Source organism: Tenrec ecaudatus, chromosome 12 (genome assembly GCF_050624435.1).
Source record: "Tenrec ecaudatus isolate mTenEca1 chromosome 12, mTenEca1.hap1, whole genome shotgun sequence".
In the NCBI taxonomy this organism is placed as follows: domain Eukaryota; kingdom Metazoa; phylum Chordata; class Mammalia; order Afrosoricida; family Tenrecidae; genus Tenrec; species Tenrec ecaudatus.
Genome location: NC_134541.1, coordinates 122004635 through 122024560, shown reverse-complemented (window position 1 = coordinate 122024560; position 19926 = coordinate 122004635). Strand labels below are relative to the sequence as shown.

Below are 19926 nucleotides of genomic sequence, written 5' to 3'. Positions count from 1 at the left end.
AAAAAACAAATAAGTATGTCTTGGAAGAAGTACAGTCAGAAGGCTTCTTAGAGTCAGGAATGATGGGTCTTCATCTCATATACTTTACACGGATTATCAAGAAAGAACATAATGCTTGGTAAAGTATTAGAACAACCAAAAGGAAGAAGACCCTGGACAAGATGGACTGACAGAGAGGCTGCAACCATGAGCTCAAACCTAAGAACCTCTGTGAGGCCAGCACAGTACTAGCGACGTTTTGTTCTGCTAGACACAGGGTTGCCACGAGTCAGAACCGAGTTGATGGCACCTCACAACAATATGCTAAGACAAGAATGTGGAGTAAGACATTGGATAGGAATATGGGCTCCCCCAAAATTATCAATTTAAGACAATAATGAGATGCCTTTATTATTCTCACTGGGAGTTTAAGAAGGGCTCGATTTGAATGTTGATCTCCAATTTTTCTAGGAAGTAAGATTTCTCAGTAGCCAGAGAATAGTGCTAACCCAAACGAGTTCTTTGTTTATTTCAATGTAAGCCTCACAATAACACGGTCAAGGAGAGCTAGAAATCACTGCGATGAAAATCTTTCTGATTCTCAAACATGAAAGACTTCTAGCCCACTTGTGTTCTTTTGGATGACTTTTTAATGGGCCACTATTCTCTGCAATAAAAACTCAGTGTCTATCCGGCTGTCTGTTTCAGATTCATGTATTCCAGTTGCCCTATAATGATTAACTAACCTTTCCTGGTTGAGAGGGATGATTATCAAAACACTCTTTCATATCATCTTTCCTGCTATTATTTAGGGCAGGCTGTACTTGTACCTCCCTCTCCAACCAGTCTCAGCTCAGCAAGCTGCATTTTGGTTTTACAATCATTATAATTCTGTAGAACTTGGGTAAAGTCACTTAAATCTATAAGCCTCCGATACCTTATCTGTCAAAAGAGGGTAAGACTTATTGATCATTCCTGAGCTAGTGAACCAGTCTACATGATCTTATCATCTAATTTAATATGTGTGAATGTGTATGGTATAAGTTTTAGCTATTACTGGTTTGATCAGGTTTTCAGAAAAGGTGAATTTCTGTTTATGGAGTTCATTTCCAGATATTTGAATCCATAAGTAGCTGACAACTACGAAAATGACTCCTCTGGCTGTAGCCTTAGACAATACCCATTAAATGATTGGTAGCAGGGGCCTCTGGGGGGATTTTAGTCCTGAGTAATGGATTAGAAGCCCTAGTGGTGAAGTGCATTGTGTTGGGTATTAATGGAAGGTTTCATGTTTGAACCTGCCATTTCCTTCACAGAGTGAACAGGAGTCAGTCTGCTTTCATAATTATTTAAAGCCTTTGAAACGCTCGGGAAGAATTCCGCTCTACCTTATATGGTCGCTATGAATCACAATCTATTCAGCAGCGATGCTTTTTAAATTTTGGTTTGGGGTTTTACTAATGGATTGGCTATGATCGCTCTTATGAATTGAATTCTGCCTGCCCCCACAAATATTTGTTATAAATCTTAACCTCTATAAATGGGGTTATAATGTCACTTGAAATGTGACTCCAGTGTATATATCTTAACATATAAAAGAGACAAAAAGCAAGAGGAACAGAAATGAGGGAAACCAGATGACAAACACAAAGAACACCCAGAAGCAAGAGCTCAAAGACATAAGGACCTCCCTCCAGAGTTGACATACAAAGCCTTCCCCTAGAGCTGGCAACATGAGTTCGGATTTCTAGCCTCCTAAGCCGTAAAGATCCAGGGTTGCAGTCTTCAACTTGAATTGCAATTTAATAAAAAAGAAATTCCAAATCCTCACAATAGGTAACATCATGATAGACAGCAGGAAAACTGAGGTTGTCAAGAAATTCATCTTGCTTGGATCCATAAACAAAAGGCATGGAAGCAGCACTCAGGAGTTCAAACAACACATTACATTGGGTAAATCTGTTTCACGAGACTTCCTTCAAGCAAGAGTGTTAGTCTGAAGATTAAGGTGGGACTTACCCAATCAATGATATTTTTAATCATCTCATATGTGTATGAAAGTTGGACAATGAATAAGAAATACTGAAGAAGAATCGATGCGTTTGAATTATGGCACTGGCAAAGAATTGTGACTGTACCATGGATGGACAAAAACAAACAAATCTGTCTGGGAAGAATTACAACCAGAATGTTCCTTAGACGGCAGGATGGCGAGACTTTGTCTCGTGTATTGGACATGGTGTCAGGAGAGACCCAGTCCTCGGAGGAGGACCTCATGCTGAGTAAAACAGAGGGCCAGTCCCTAAGAGGAAGATCCTGAACAAGATGGACTGACAGAGGGGCAACAATGGTCTAAAACATAAGAAAACTTGTGTGACCGGCACATGACTGGGCAGTGTTTTGTTCTGTTGTACGCAGGGTAACTTGAAGTTGGAGCAGGAAACGCATCAGCTTAGAGTGCAGGAGACACAGCAAGATTGAAAGGAAAGAGCATTTGTTGCCACCTGGAATTCTACAGGCAGAAACAGACCTCCGAGAAAAATGCCAACCAAAAAAAAAGTACCAACCCCAGAGCAGGCCAGTTGAATTCTCAGAAGGCCATCTTCCTTTCAAAGGGCGAGGCCCTGGTCTCCTAATTTAGAGCCTGATCTATACTAACTATGGAGGGCGGAACTGTGGTAAAGGTATGCTGTGGGTGTGGTTGGGGTTAAGCCACTATCCAGAGTAGAGGGGTGGGACTTCCATGCCTAAGGAGCAGTAGAATAGGGCTTTTGGGGATGGAGGTAGTAGCGTTGCCGTTCAGATGGTCTAGAATCATCAAAGTCCTTAAAGCTGGAGCCCAGGGCCAATGAGTCTCTTCCAAGGAGCCAAAGGACATGCCTAACCCCCAGAGTTTTCAGGATAGTTCTATTGCTCAGATTGTCTTAGGGAGGAGAGGATTATTTTCAAGCCTTGGAAACTAATATAATTTGTTCTGCTAGGTTTTGGACTTGTGTGATTGTGGGGGAATGCCACACGTTTGTATGGTTGAGATATATAAAGATTATAGTAAAGTTATTGAGCATAATAGGAGAGAGTAAAATAAAGAAGTCAGACACATTTCATGGTAGCATGCTCACCTCAGCTCCTCTTTGTGGTAAGCATGGAGATGGGACATGAGAGGGCATGAGAGAGGAAGGGGGAAGAAGGACAAAGGGAGAGAGGACAGGGGAGCGAGGACCAGGGGAGAGAGGAATGGATAGAGAGAGCTCTTTATTTCTAACCAAGGTTTATATATCTTCGGGGGGTGTGCAAGCCCCCTAATTACAGGTAAAGACATACGTCACAGGAAGTGGTTGTACTATATGTAATACAGTAATGAGAGGAGGTCAATCTAGGTGTATACACACAATAGGAAGGGGAGGTATTGAGGGTATACATGTGACAAGATGGGCAGGCCCTAGATTCATGATGGTGGCCTAACCTTGATTGCCCTTGAGCTGGAGACTCCAAGCTTTCAGGAGAAGCAATCCATTGTCCCCAACAGCAGGGAGTGAGCCCCACCTGTGGTGGGACCAGACAGTGGTCTGAAGGCTGATTGCCTTCAGGGAGAATATCTCTAAGCATCTGACCTCCCACCATCTGCTGGCAAACAGTCTCTAATGTGTGGCATATCTTAGGGGGAGACAAAGCTGGGGAAAAGTCATTTTATATCCCACAGTTCCCCCCTTTTTTAATATATAAAATTCAAAAGAGCCATGGGGCGAAGTGGTTATTTTCTATACATGGAAAGCTATCAAGGCAAATTTAATGACCAAATTAATATAGCCAAAAATTCAGGCTTATGGCAAATATTTTGAATCCAGACATGGGGGATAAAGTCCCCCTATGCCCATCTGCTCTTGGAGGAAGGTATGAGAGGGATTGGATGTTGCAGTGGGAGAAATAGAACATTTAGGAATGTCTGCTTCCATAGGGAGATGGAATCAACCACGTGCTCACTTTAAGGCAGCATAGCTTTAAGGGGAGAAAGTGTGGAAAAGATAGACTACCACTGGAAAATGTACATGGACTATATTTCCAACTGCCAGAGTGGCAGCCTTCCTACCGTGGAACACTGGCATTCCAAATTCCCTCCATGCCAGGCAGGGAATACGTCCCAGTCCTATGTCCCTCTGTGTTAGTTTCCCACTTTCTACATTATGTTTAAGATTTAACGGTGTCACTGAAGCAACATGGTCTCTCTTAATATCTCTTAGCGTCCTACAGAAGCTGCACAAGACTACGAGCATCAAAATGATGATGCTAAACAACACAGTCACACTGGAACTTAAGCTATTTGAAATGCTTTGAGCCCAAGCATGAGATTCCAACCCTTCCATGCCATTCACCAATTGTTTAATCATATCAGAGCCAGGGGACACCTCGAGTCTGTCTTTGAATGTATAGAAAATATCCATTTTTACCTGATCAACATCTAATGAAATGTTTCCCTTAAACCCTTGCAAATGTTTTCTGATCAAATCCCATGTACGGTTGCATTACATAGGTAAGGGGTTACACAGAACTCAGTTACATTCCAATCACATGTTAGCATTAATTGATAAGTCCTAAATCTTGATCTCTTAGCAAAAGGACAGTCTGTTGTAATAGTCCAGTCACTATGGTATAAAATGTTCGGTTTATCTCTTAGACAGCATCAGCAATGGAAGAAATATCTCAGCAGGCAGCGATAGCCATTCTCAGGAATCTGCGAGGTCTTCTTGATATTTTGGGTAACTTCAGTAACAGGACAGGGTCAGGTCACAGCATCAGCTTCCCTCCTTTCTTCTGGGCCTTGCTGGCTGAAGAGAAATCCACCTATCTCCTTTGCCTGTGAAAACAGACAAATAGCCCCTCCCTTCGGGGTGTCAGCAACCTGGAAACAGAATCATGGTTAAGACTGCGTGGTTTCTCCATCTCTTCTGTGTTCTTGATCTTTCTCCAAACATGGTTTTGTCCTCCTAAGGGGAGTCCACCAGCTTTATTCTGCAAAAACATAAATGTATGGCCCTTCCTCCAGGGGATAAATGGACCTGGATCCCAAACATGATTCCTGTCTTCCTGGGACTTCTTAGGACCAGCTTTTTCTGTAGACGTGAAAATGTATTTATCTGCCCTAATTTTGTTATGCGCTTTTAGCAAGGAGAAACATTTTTTAGTTAAAATGACTAAATGGAGTTTGTCACACATAGGAGTACACTTCTTCCCCTTCTGATTTAACAGTGGAAATTTTAAAGCATTGCTAGCCATCTCGGTTAACTTGCTAGGTTTTGAAGCAATAAAACTAGTTAGATAGATTTCATTGTTATATAACTTTATGTTCCCCGCTCTCAGAGAATTGAGAGAGCTGACTAATTTTGAGAATTTTTTACCACACTCAGGATGATTTGAAAGACTGAAGAACTTCTTCATAAATGTGTTTAACTGTTCTTGAACTAACTTAGCAAGCAGACATTTTCCCTCTAAGTCTACCAATAAGGTTCCAGGTTCAATTAAGTGGTATTACCCTTCAGGCTTTTTACACAGAAGGATTTTACAATCCTGCAATATTCTGATGTGATTAATTTCTCTCATTCCTTCCAAACTGAATTTAGAGGAAGTTAGTGGGTGGGTCTTAGGCCCTCCTGAGTGGCCTAAAGAAACAACCCCATATCGAGAGTTTAAAAACCTTTTTCTTCCAATTTCGAATTCCATGTGGGGGCACTGTTTTTCCCCCACAACAGCACTCCAAAAGACCCCTTGATTTAAAGGGTGGTCAGCCTTTTCAACTCCTCTTTCCTCATAGGTATACATTTTAACTCTGGAAATTCAAGGAGGCAAAAATTCGCTTAAGCAACCTTGTTTTTTTATAAACCAGGGTATATCAGATTTTATCACTGCCTTAATTTCTTCTTTATAATTCTGATCAGTAACTCTGGCAACAATCTGAACACTTTGAGAATTTAGGTTGGACTTTCCTAATAAATATCCTATAGTTCTTTTAGGTAGTAGACCCCAATGACCGCTCTTACTAATTTCTGATTTAATTAAAATTTCTGGATACTGAATAACTCCAGTATCAATTTTAGTTCCTTGAGTACTTAGGCTAAGTCTTCCTGATAAAAACTGCATTACTCTTTCAAGCAAAGGCTCCTGCTTTTTAGAATCAACAAACTGCGGTGCGTGTTTCTGAGCCTTTTCTTGGTTAGTCAAACTTACTCTTGTGAGAACAGAGGTTGGGCTTTTGCAAGTTTGGCCTGGTCTAGTCTCCTTCTGTGACCAGGTTGGGGGATACCTGTGATTGGTGCCATTCAGACTCTTTTCCTGGGTTAGGCAGAGGCTTTGCATACCCCGCTTTGTTGGGTGGGGCTTGGATCTAGCTCCTTTCTCTATTTCCCTGCTGGGAAGCGTTTGCTAAATGGAAATCTTACTGTTGAATCTTGAGTGACATTGACTGGGCCAGTGCTTTCCCTTCCTGCAGTGAGTGCAAAGTCCAGATATTTTTTTTAAAATCATTTTATTGCGGGCTTGTACAACTCTTATCACAATCCATATATATATCCGTTTTGTCAAGTACATTTGTACATTTGTTGCCCTCATCATTCTCAAAACAATTGCTTTCTACTTGAGCCCTTGGTATCAGCTCCTCATTTTCCCCCTCCTTCCCCATTCCCCCCTCCCTCATGAACCCTTGATAATTTATAAATTATTATTATTTTAGCATATGTTAGACTACCCAACATATCCCGTCACCCACTTTTCTATTGTCCACCCCCCCAGGGAGGAAGTTAATGTAGATCCTTGTAATCGGTTCCCCTTTCTACCCCACCTTCCCTCCACCCTCCCGGTATTGCCACTCTCACCACTGGTCCTGAAGGGGTCATCTGTCCTGGATTCTCTGTGTTTCCAGTTCCTATGTGAACCAGTGCACATCCTCTGTTCCAGCCAGATTTGTAGGGTAGAATTGGGATCATGATAGTGGGGGAGGAGGAAGCATATAAGAACTAGAGGATGTGCTGTTCGTAACCTGTCATCAGATTTACTGCTGATGGGTTCCATTCCAGTGCTATAGAAATTCCCAGAATAATATCAGACTGACAACGTGTCTGCCTGATTTTATATTTGGGAGACAAGGGGGGTGGAGGGAATAAAAAAAGAGCTAGAGGAAAGTTGTGTGTTTCATTGATGCGACACTGCCCCCTGACTGGCTCATCTCCTCCCTGCACCCCCTCTGCAAAGGGATGTTCAGTTGCCTACAGAAGAGCCTTGGCCAAGCTGCACTCCCCCTCATTCACAATGATATGATAGTTTGTTCTTTGATGCCTGATGCCTGATCCCTTCAGCACCTTGTGATCACACAGGCAGGTGTGCTTCTTCCATGTGGGCCTTGTTGCTTCTGGGCTAGATGGCCGCTTGTTTACCTTCAAGCCTTTAAGACCCCAGATACTATATATTTTGATAGCCAGGCACCATCAGCTTTCTTCACCACACTTGCTTATGCACCCATTAGTCTTCAGGATTGTGTCAAGAAGGGGAGCATCAGGGAATGTCAGTTTAATAGAACAAAGTATTCTTGTATTGAGTGAGTACTTGAGTGAAGGCCCAATGTCCAGCTGTTACTTTAATACTAATCCTATAAATATATGCACATAGAGCTATTTCCCCATCATCATCTATAAATATATTTACATACGTGTCAATCCCTAACTCGGTGGTCCTGGCCCATGCTCTGGCACAGGCCTCAGTTTGCTTTTCAACTTTGCTTTTATTTTCTGAGCTGGTTTTCTCAACTAGTATGTCTTGAAATTCCGCTTCCTGAACGTTACCTTCTGTGGTAACTCTCTGTTTTCATTTCTTTGGGGTTAATCCCTTCATTTCTACCCGCAGCACTGTTCTACAATCTCTAGTCTTTTCTACACTAAATTCCAGCAGGGGAGCAGATGCTTTTAATATCATTTCCCCTTCTGATTCAGGATTAGTTTTCTCAGCTTTTTCTAAAATCTTCCAATGGCCTGATACCCATTCTGCTCTCAGCAGAGTTAAGTCTGGGCATCTCAGAGGCTTCTCACCACTCTGCTGGTTTTGTTTCTTTGCTTTCTCTACCTTTGAAAGCAAGGGAGCTTCCTGGGATTGTTCAATAGCCTCACTTTGGATCTTAGAATTCGCTTCCTCTAGTTATTATCACCTTTAGGCCTTCAGAGGCTGCAGTCCACTGAGGGCTTAGAGGCTTTGGCCATGAGGTTTCCTTTAGAATCGAAGGCCTTAGATAACAAATCAATCCCTGCTTCTTAATTTTTCCCTAAATTTCATCACCTGATTCATACTCATTCAAAGAGACTTTAGCTTGCTTTTCTAGATTTGAATAGACGTAAGACTTCTCACTAGACCGATAATCCTCTTTCTCTTCCTCCTGCAAGGGTTCTAAAACCATCTTAACTAGAGCCCACAGAGACCATGTCTCCATAGGGATAGTCTCCCCACCTCTGTATGCTTCCTTTATGTTTACAATGACTTCCTCCCAGGCCTCTAGATTGAAGGTTCTTTTCTCTGGGAACCAAGTATACCTTTTTACAACCTTTAGAAAACATTGCATCTTTTTGTTTGTTGCTTTTACACCCTGTCTTTTCAGTTGGTGGATGGGTGTAAGACCGTGTTTCAGGTTTACTTTTACCTTGCCCCATTGTCCTGTTTAATATACTCATTCATTATTTCCACTACTTACCTGCTAATCCTCACACCAATGCTCACGTCACACAATTTTCTGATTCACTTTACATTCCAGTGGGGCGGTACAATTGTTCCACAGGGTATAACTCCAAAGAATTCTTTTCTTATTGCCATGCAATGGGCACCATTTGTGGGGGATGCCAGTCCCCCACAACAAATCACAGGTTCAGTAAGTGCAATTGCACGGTTGAGATATATAAAGATGAGAGTAAAGTCATTGAGAATAGGAGAGAGTAAAATAAAGGAGTCAGACACATTTCCTAGTAGCATGCTCACCTCAGCTCTGCTTGGTGGTCCACGTGGAGATGCGGGAGGTGGGAATTGCAGGTGCGAGCAAGAGATATTTGTTACCACATGTGATTCCTTCCTTTCCTCCAATTTCTCCCCTGTGTACTGGAAATGTCTACCTTGTGCCTGCTACACTGCTGGTTTTTAGAAGCAGATAACGTGAATTCTAGATTCCATATGTTCACAGATGAACAGGTATGTTTTGCCACTGGCTGAAATTTGGATATGGATTGATTTTAGACTTCGAGGGTGATGTGATGAGGTACATGTGCTTTGCATTTGACAAATACATTCATTTCATGTGACTGAAGGCAGAATGTTATGTAATCAACATGCCCCCCAAAATATGTGCTGTAAATCCTGAATGTCTTTGATTATGACCCTATTTGGGAATGGGTTCTTTTGTTATATTAATGAGACAAACATAGTGTAAGATATGTCTACAAGCATGCAGGTTTAGCAGCCTATTGTTCAGAGATGATACGCTGAATTAGACTTCTAGCCTTCAAATTTTGAGAAAGTAGATTCATGTAAAAGTTACTCATGGTATTTTGGTTATAGGCAATTGCTTCACAGTAAATCACTTAACGTAAAAGACCATCACTGAATGTAAAGAGACAGCAGTCTCCTTTCTGGGACATTGTTATTCTTGACAGCAATATATCACATTTGTCCTGCTCTCTCTCAGGCAAATAATTCATAGGAATGTCAAAAATCACATCTCTACTTCCATAACATGATCTCTCTGTTTGTTCCTGTATGAATTAATCTTAGCATTGGGTACCTAAAAGAACCTTAGTATGACAAGAGGGAAAATCAAGAGTGAAGGGAAGATGTAAATGACATCGTGGAAAGAGTTCTTCTTTGGGGGAGGATTAAAATACATCTTTTCTTCTGGACTGGCACTGAGCAAAATCTATGATGGTTCTCTTTCCCTTAACACTTCCCGAGTTGTTCAGTCTGGGAAAAACTGAAGTCACACCTAGAGACATCTCCTTGGAACCCTAAAAGGCAATTGTCCTAGAAGGGATATCAGAGATCAAACCACTTCTTCCTTCTTCATTATCATAATGATTTTAATAAAAATCACCATCCCCATCATCACCCTAAGCTTTGCAGTATCAGCATGTGGCAGTGACATAATCTCCTGTCAACTTTTGAATGGGTGGAGTCGAGCCTGTCAATCAGTTCACAGATTGACAGATGACCTCATTTGCAGGTGCGAAGGAGATAAATAGCTCACTGGAGGCCAGACGCACGCTCTCTGCTTCATATTCCTGTTGACAAGCCACATGAGCTAAGCTGATGGAGCCAGAGCCCCTGGGGTTGGAGGACCCATGTGGAAACCCACACCAATGTTGAGATGCTTCCACTGTCACTGGATCCACAAGACCTTGTATCTACTGGTCTGTGATCTTCCTGCATTTGGCATCATTGTGTGAGCTGTATGAGTCTAATGAAGAATGTATGGACTAGTATTGGACATATGGGCTAATATTGGACTTATGAAGTTGATCTGGACTGGGTTGGGATGTGTTCTCAATATACAATTGCTCTTTGATATAAAACTTTTTGTTATACACATATGAGTGTCACTGGATTGGTTCCTCTAGTCTACCCGGACTCACACACAACATAATCGTCATCATTGCTGCTGTCCTGTGTGTCCATCAATTTATTCAACTCTGCCTGACAGATTAAACATACTCATTTTTATATGTGAAAACAAAAGTTCAATTCCATACTTCTCTAAGAATTGAGGCAAGAATAAGATCCAGCTCCCAGTGTCCCGCTGGTAGTCAGGTAGTGGAGGGGTTTGCCATAAGAATAATGAGATTGAAGTAGGAAAATCAGAGGAAACAGGAAAGGCAAAATTCGAAAAATAAACAAACAAAAACGGAGTTGAGGTTTAAGGAGATGAGACTCAGATTAGGTCTTTATACCATGGGAAAAGCAGGTCAGAGTCTTCTGAGCATAGCTTCAATCTGAGGATAACTGAAGGACCTGCCTCTGATTGGCAGCATCTTTACTACTCTGGAATTGTTTTAATATACAGTCCAATGGCAAATGGGGCACAGGAATGGGGCTGATGAATGTTTGTGTTATTGTTTTTGTTGTTTTAAGCTAGTAGGTTTAACCTAGAAGGTTGGTTTTATATCAGTAAATTACAGGATAATACCGACAAAGAGAAATGAATATGGGATCAACAGCAGCTGCACTATTTGAACGCGTGGCATCTCTTTTTCCTCATCTCTGAATCATATGCAGCAACCTTTCCTGAGGTATGAATCATCTATTTGAGGGAGGAGAGGGTAGAAAATTAAATATAATTTATGCTTTGCTAATTAAAATCAAATACAAAATTCAATCTCCCATGAGTTACAATGCTCACTTTTAAGCAGAGCAGAAATATTATTAACCTTACTCCATTTTAGCACGTTGACATAGATTTTCTGGATAGAAATTAATTCCTTTGTCAAGTTTTCTCTCTGAAGAAGGGGACACGGCTTAGTGGCTCACTTGCAGAACCGCAAGGATCAAGCTAGTGAAGATATTGCAGAAAATAGAACTTAAACATGTTAAGTTTCCATTCCTTTTTAGAACCAAGAGAGTTCAACCATATCGCCAAACAGACACTTAACAAGAAACCTGCTTAAGCTGGCAAGGCTTAGACTTCTGCTCTCTTTCTACAAAGACTTTCAGTCTACTTCTATATGCAAGAGTCTATCAATTATTTAAGTGGAGCTCATCACTTTTACTGCCAAGAGGAAAATGATAGGTTAACCATTTAGCAAACCACCCTTAAAAAATATAAATTTGCTTGTCCTGTTGATGTGACATCTAGTCTGTTTCTCAGGACACAGGCCTACTAGCTTCACTTGAATCAGAGCAAGGTCTTGGTGTTCTGTTCTTTAGCAGACAGCCTGGGAGATGGAAAATGTGACCAAATGATTGAGGCAAGTTATGTCCACTCAGGATGGCAGCACGTAATAGGAATAGCCATTCTTAGGAAGTAGAAAATATCTTTAACACATTTTTCTATCCCTAAATGTTCCTTTGGGTCATGAAGTTATCATGACACTCCTTAGCTAGTTGTCATTGAAATACAAAGAAGACCATGTTTCTCCAAGGAGGCAAAAATGCTGGAGAAATCCTCCCTTTTAGGTAACTTCCACAAAAGCATAAAGAAGCGAGAGAATTAGAAAGCACTGCGTGTATCTATAACGCATTATATGCATGTGTGTGCATGTGTGGTTTGATACATCTCTTACTTCGCTTTGGTAGTGAAGCCGTTGCTTTTCAGCGACAACTCTCTTAGCCAGAAGCAGTTTTGATTTATAAGGTTGTCCCTCAACCTGCCCCATAAGTTTATTCCTTACCAAGATTGATTAAGATAAGGAAAATGGAACCTGTTTTCTTTGTACTGTTTCAAGACACATTCTGCCCTGTAGTCTTCTGGCTCTGAGGGTCTTTAATTGTGGTCCTTTGGGCCATCCCAGAAAGTGTACTCCCAGCTATAGAGGGGAGGGTGGTGTCGAGGTAGAGGGGACTGACACAAACACACCATCAGAGTCCATTAATCAGGTTGCATTAAGCTTTATAACAACACGATTTTCATTTAGCAGGAGAAATGACAGTTTAATAACAGCTGAACAATTTTAACTCCCCCACTCATACATATTTCCAATTTTACCAGAACAATGCCTCGTTTGCGAGACTGTGAACAAGTGCTTTATGTCAAATGAGGCATTTTCATCTGATTCTAATCAAAGTGATGGGAAGGGACACTGTGTGGCGGCCCTGGAGAGGGGTGTCTGCAGAAGTTCCTGTTCTGCCCACAATCTTCACAACCTGGATCTGACGATGGAGGCGGCCTTCTTGCCTTGTCCCCTATACATGCCATCTCAAAATAGGGCAAATGTAGCATGACATGACCGTGAAAGGGTATGGGTGAGGCAAATAGAGGGGGCTGCAAAACGGTAACTGCTCCCCTCCCCATTGGGTTGCTAAGGATTATTCAGGTCAAGAAACATGCCAAATCCCTGGTCCCTGTCCCTCTCTGGGGACCCTAAGGAACAGAACCCACTCAAACTGCATGACTCAGAATCATGGTGCTCGGGGGTAGGGTGGGGTCAGGAGGTAAAGAGTCCAACCATAAGGTAAGAAGAGCTGCCTTTCTTCTTGAACCCTCATCACTTGTCAACCTCAGGGGTCAGTTGCAATCCTACACTCTTAAATCAGACTTGTGGATCCGGTCAACACTTGGGCATGTGTTAAACATCTCAAAACCCTGGATATTTATGAAGAAAAGAGACCCAACCTCCATAGAGGGCCCTTATAAATAAGACTCACTTGTGACCCTATTTGTTTGTTTGGGGTGAAGACCGTGCATGCCTTCGCCTTCATATTGAGGAGATGGGGCCAGTCAAGGAGGTGTGGGATGAGGAGTTTAAGAAGGCTAGAGCCACCTGAGAGGGAGATCTTGCTTCCCAGGGATCCTACAACACTTAGCCACAAATAGTTTTCTGGAGAGATGTTAAAGGAGAGGTTTATACAGAAGGAGCCTGTACCAGGTCCAGGGCTAGAACCCTAGCTTCCCAACTCAAAGGGAGAGTTCCCACCAATCAGACCTTCCTCTAGCCCTCCAAAAAACATTCATTGCACTCTCTCTGACCTTGACAACTATTTATTGTCTGTAGACTGTTACCTAGCAGAAGACAAAATTGATCAGCGTGCTCTGGCGGCCATCTGGTTAACCAGATGCCGTTGTCAAGCCAGACCTAGTTAGTTCTTCTGTAGGGATGCCATGGGATCCACCCCTTTTCCTAAACCAACAATGTTGGAGGCAACCCTGCTGGGCGAGGGAGGAGATGCACTTGGCACTCCAGCAAGGCTGAGGCTACAGACCCTGAGGAGTTACAGGATTCAGGTAAGAAGCCTCCGTAGTTATTCACTAGCCTTGCCTTTTCGGCTCTAGGCTCATTTGTCACTCTCTTCCTGTTCCCACTGAAAATCTTGACCAGTCATTTGGTAAAACATCATGTTGAAGGGTTTGTAGAATTTCCGAAGTCTGTGGATCACATCTGGGTCTATGCGGGGATGAGTCCGACCTTTGCTCTTGCCTAAGCACCTCGGGGCACTGCTGTCTTCTGGCTTCTTGAGGCAAGGAAAACCCTTGGTTTTGTTGAAATAGAAGTGTTTGTCAGTCACAACACGCTTGAGCCCTAGAAAATCCTGTACTTTGGCCATTTCCCCTGCAGGGTCCACGATGAGTCTCTCACCACTGACAAAGAGAATCTGAGAAAGAGGGAAATACTGAAGCCAGTTTTCCAGGTGCAAGGCATAGATCCCTATCCGGATAGCACTCCAGGAGGCATCGATCAACCCCAGGGTCCTGTTTTTGAAGGCCAGCACCTCGAAGGTGGGAATCTCAGGTTTCTTTGACAGTGTCTGCGTGTAGTCAGAGATGGCCCTGGTCACCGGGTTTCGCACGACGACAATCAGTTTGATGTCCTTAGCCATAGAGTGGATGCGCTTAGGAGCTTCATTTGTCACAAAATAACTTGGCGTCTTCTCCATGGTTATCTGGCCATCCACAGTCTTAGGCATCACATTTCTGGAAGAGGGAAAAAGAGAGAGGAGCGTGGTTAGTCCTATCCAGAAATATTGAAGTGCTTTGTTTGGCAAAGAACGTTGTATAGAAGCAACCTAATAGTGAAATGAATTAAAAACATTCATAAATTCTCCCTCATTCTATATCCAGATGACAGTTCTGACCCTTTTAATATTATAAAAAGCAACTAGAGGTTTGGGCACTCACTCTTGGGAATCACATATGTTTAAACCAGAGCTCGACCCCTTACCATTTACGATGGATTTTGACATGTTCCTACTTTCTCTTTAATTGTGTAATTTCTGAAATGAAGATAATGATAGGCCCTACTTCACACCGCAGCACAACATTTAGCATAGAATCTGGCATGTGGTGCGAGGAATCAATTAAGCAAATGATGAGTATTACTGTTGTACTGGATTTCAGAAAATGTGTGATCTCAAAGATGAACCAGTCCAGAAGATGGAAAACCACTGCCTGAGTCTCGTTTGGGATGATACCGCTCGGAATGGTTTGTGTTCTTCCCAGATGAGAAGGAAAGGAGATTTCACTTTCATCAATCAGCTGTCATTGGGGCATGGCAATCCTCATTCACTTGTGCACTGTCATTGCTTTTACAAGGCAGCAGCCAAGCAGCGACTCTGCACCAGAGACAAAGAGATCTTATTGTTGATGCGGCTAGGTGCCATCAACTGGTTCCAATTGGCGGTGACCCTGCACACAACAGAAGGATGCCTCGCATCCCGGGCATTGCTTTGTTTGAGCGCGTGACTGCAGAGCACTGTGTCCATCTGTCTTGTGAAAGATCTTTGTCTGTGACTTTCTGCTTTACCAAACACACATTCTTCCTCCAGAAACGGGCCCCTCCTGATGACATGTCCAACATATATGACATGAAGTCTCACGTTCCTCGCTCCCAGGGCACATCCTGCCTGTTCTTCTTCTGGCAGTTCGTGCTGCGTTCAGTAGTCTTTATCAGCACGCTCATTCAATGGCCTCTAATATTTTTTAGTCTTTCTAATTCACCAACCAGCTTTTGCATGCATATGAGAGCATTGAAAAGATCACTGTATTACACTGTCTGACATCTCCCCCTGCCCTCTTCTCTGCTGTCCATCCCCCAGGGAGGAGGCTATGCGTAGATTCTTGTAATCAGCTCCCCCTTTCCACCCCCACATTCCCTCCACCCTCCAGGCATCTCCACTTTTATGAAGGGTTCATGAGGGAAGGAAGAGTGGGAAGGGAGGGGGGGGGAATGAAGAACCAATATTAAGGGCTCAAGTAGAAGGCAAATGTTTTGAGAATGATGATGGCAACAAATGTACAAATGTGCTTGACACAATGGATGGATGTATGGATTGTGATAAGAATTGTACGAGCCCCCAATAAAATGATTTAAAAAAAAGAAAATCTTATAGCCTACAATAAAAACAAAGATAAAAAAAAGAAGAATGCTAGAAAGTGTATCTGAGCAGGTGGAGCCACTTCTGAAATTTTGTTCAATTCCATAAGGAATAATTCTTATATTTTCCATGCACTATTTTCTAAAATGTAAAATAAAGGATATTCTCAAAGATGTATGGTAAAAAGAAAGATAGAAAGAACAAAAGAAAGAAAGAAAGAAAGAAAGAAAGAAAGATAGGACCACTGTGTGGGTTAGGCACACTTGAGTCCTCACAGTGACGTCTGTAGCGTCTTAGTTTAAAGGGATCTTTTGAAACGAATTTTCACAGTATAATATGTTGTTGATTTCTTGAATGCTGCTTCCAGGAGAGCTGATTGTGCATCCAAGTAAAATGAAATCCTTGAGGTTGACAATCTTTTCTCTATTGTTCCAGTAGTCATCATTTTTGTGTTCTTTATGTTGAGGGCTAGTTCATACTGCCTTTTAGTCTATGTATAGATATTGAATGAGCACAATTTAGTGTTCTGGAATTCCCATTCTTTTCGATGTTATCTGGTGCTTGTTTTGACTCACACAGTCAAATAGTAGTGGACAGGAAATAGAGTACAATGAACCTCTTTCTGGTAGGCTTTGCTTTCAGCCAACATCCACCTGACATCAGCAGTGAAGTATCATGGCATCATGTCTTCTCTGGGTTTGTTTGAATTTTTCTTGATATACTGCTACAATCATTTTTGAAGTATCTTTAACAAAATTTTACTTGCCTGTGATATTAATGATATTGTTAGCTAATTAGTGCACTCCATTGGGTCACCTTTCTTTGGAGTGGACAAAAATCTGGATTTCTGCCAGGCCTTTATTCTATGCTACTTCAAAAATGTTGAAAGTTGACCAGTTATTTTGATACAATGTTCCCGTGTATTCCTTCCATCTTCTCTTGGTGCTTCCTACATCATTCAATTCCAGCATTCCAGATATGGATTGCACTATAGAATTTTGCACAACCAATAATTTACTCATTGGAAACACCCTTTTTTTCAACAGCATAATTGGCAACTCTACATTCAGACCTCACCAGATATAATGCGTAGGGATCAAATTAATAATTTCAATTGAAAGGGCAATAGAGAAAGCCAATACCATTAGTCAGAACAAGGTCAGGGTCCAACTTTGGAAAGGAGTATAAACTGCTCATATGCAAGTTCAAATTGAAGCTGAAGAAAATTAAAACAAATCCATGAAAGCCAAAGTATGACCTGGAGTATATCCCACCTGGATTTTCAGACAATTTCAAGAAAAGACTTGATGCATATGGCACTAATATTCAAAGATGAGATGGATCTTAGAATGACATTAAAGCTATCATACATGAAGAAAGCAACAGGTCATTCAAAAGGCAGGAAAGAAAGAAAAGCACCAAGTGGATGTGAGAAGAGCCCCTGGATTTTTCTTGAAATTAGAGTAACCAAAGCTAATGAAAGAAATGATGACGTATAACAGCTGAACAGAAAATTTAAAAGTGTCTAGAGATGACAAAGCAGGACAATGAATTGTGCAAAGACCTGGAGGTAGAGATCTTGTGAACTACAATGCTTCAAATAGCTATGATCTCCCTGATGGTTTAGTGAGTTACAAGTTGGGCTGCTTACCAAAAGGTTGGCAGTTCGAACCTATGTGAAGGGAAAAAACGAGCCTTTAAGCTCTTGTAAAAATCTACACCCGTGGAAACCCATGAGAGGGGGTCTGCTCTGCCCAATATGGTCAGTGTGAGTCAGAAATGCACTGATGGCAATGATTTTTTTTTCTTTGTGTGGCTTTGAAAACAAATAAAATAAATCCCTGACCTTTGAACTGGCCTCCAGCTCAGGAAATTGTTGTTCAAATGAGGATACTGACGTCCAGGGATAGGGAAGGGAATAGCATAGAAAACAGACAAACTTGCAAATTGACCTCTGCAAGTTGAGTCATCCTCAGACCTTAGTATTCTCATTTGTAAAATAGTAAAACTTCTCTCAATATTTAAGTGGAGAAGAAAACAACAGAGTAAGAGCATTTCAGACAGGTCTGGCTCACTGCACAGGAGCTTTCTCTTCTTCTGAGGTGATCTGCTGAGCCAGTGTTCCTCTGGCGAAGCTTGCTTCCTCACACCTTCCCTCGCTCTATATTTATCGTTAGCGTGGTCTTGTCCCATTTTGTAAATTCACGGAACTCAACAGATTTAATAGCATTTGTTCCCCAACTCCAAATGTGGGGAAACTATCAGTGATAAAACAATGGCCAGGATCCTATTATACAGCCAAATTGCTACAGGCATATGTAGACCAAAGTTAATGGACAATAAACCTGTTCAATACCTGTTGATACAGCAGACCATCTGGCCACCGTGTGCCCCATTAAGTGTTCACTTTCAAACCTGCACCAAAGTGGTACATTTAGGATCACAGAAGACTGCTCTGTTATGATGACATGTTTCTCATTGTCTCAGTTAATAAAACTTAATCCAGGTGAAGATCCCTTAGCTTCTCCTACTATAATTAAATGCATTTACTATCTTGTATGTGGAAAAATAACAACTTCTTTTATATCTACTTCACATGTTCTGCCAATAATTAATTTGTACTGAGTTTTCAGTTTTCTATGCAAGCATTTTTATCAGGCAAGAAGAATTTGCCTGGTGCAAAAAAATTCACTTAGCATTAGATAGTGTTAGAGTACAGTGGTGGGGCAGCATAGACTTTCTGATCAAAGCAATAGCTCCGGTCATCGATCATCAGGCTTGCATTAGGTTGACATAGTCTCTGACACTTTGAGTCTCTCTCTATGTATGTGAAGCCCTGGTGGTATAGTGGTTACACATTGAGCTGTTAACCACCAAGCCAGCATTTTAAACCATCAGAGACTCCATGAGCCTCTTTTTTTGACTCCTGAAAGAAAATTACAGTCTTAGAAACCCAAAGGGGTGGTTCTACCCTGTCCAACAGTGTAGCTACAAGTCATAACCGACTCAGTGGCATTGAGCTATTTTGCTCCTTTTTGGTTCTCTGTGTGTGCGCTTGCTTTCCCTTGACCAGATCTGCCTCATTTGGAGCATCTGAGTTAAAGAACACAGCCTTTAAATTGTGGGAATTAAGAGTCCGGATTACACTGGTATCACCTGCAAACAATCACTTCGCCACTGATAAGCCGCATTTATATTTTGACTTGAAAAATGGGTTTAATGGGAGTCTGTCCCGCCCAAAGGTATGATGAAGACTGACGGCAGTCAAATAGAAAATGATTAGTTGGAGGACTTGTGTGCTCTGGAGTTGATTCTGACTCATGGTGACCCCATGTGGCAGAGTCGGGTGTCCTAGGTTATACATTTTCTAGGAGCAAATCGCCAGGTGGCTCCTCACAAGGAGCAAATGGTGAGTTTAACTGACAGGACAGTACTCAACCACTACATCACCATGACTCCTTGTTAAAATACTACAGTACCAGGGCCCCAAGCTCATTGTTGGCGAGTCAATTTGCATCCCTAGAGACCGCACGTGTCATAAAGCGGAACTGCTCTATAGGATTTTCTTGTTGTAATCTTTATGAAAGCATCCTACCACTGGGTGTGTTCAAACCACCAACCTTTAGGGTAGTAGTCAAGCACAGAATGTTGGCATCACACAGGAGAGTGCCCAACTGATGCCATACTTTTTATGATTTCATCCATAAAGGGTGAAGGGCAAGGAACATTATTTACATTCGCCAAATGGACACACTGAACCACATAAGAATTAAGGGATCGTCCAAGAACACAGTCTATTTTGTTTCCAGTCAATATTATCCTCTGGACTTCCTGATCTGGAAATTGGTGAGGAACAGTCTTTGCTTAGGAAAGATACTGAGGTTCCACTTTTATTTCAGTTGGATGTCTGAGTTC

The 19926-nt window shown here is 41.9% G+C and overlaps 1 protein-coding gene and 1 non-coding gene across 2 annotated transcripts in view; one reads left to right on the top strand and one right to left on the bottom strand.

The window, feature by feature from the left end:
- The first annotated feature begins 6990 nt into the window (after positions 1 to 6990).
- Positions 6991 to 7114, top strand: LOC142423677 (small nucleolar RNA SNORA54). Its single transcript, XR_012779281.1, has one exon. It is a non-coding gene; the product is annotated as a small nucleolar RNA SNORA54 (small nucleolar RNA).
- Positions 7115 to 13974: 6860 nt separating this feature from the next.
- The window catches only part of HS3ST4 (heparan sulfate-glucosamine 3-sulfotransferase 4), a 493682-nt gene continuing 487730 nt past the window's right edge, over positions 13975 to 19926 (bottom strand). Inside the window, exon 2 of the mRNA XM_075528403.1 lies at positions 13975 to 14611. Within this exon, the coding sequence (XP_075384518.1) occupies positions 13975 to 14611 (637 nt within the window). The remainder of the gene's footprint in view (positions 14612 to 19926) is intronic.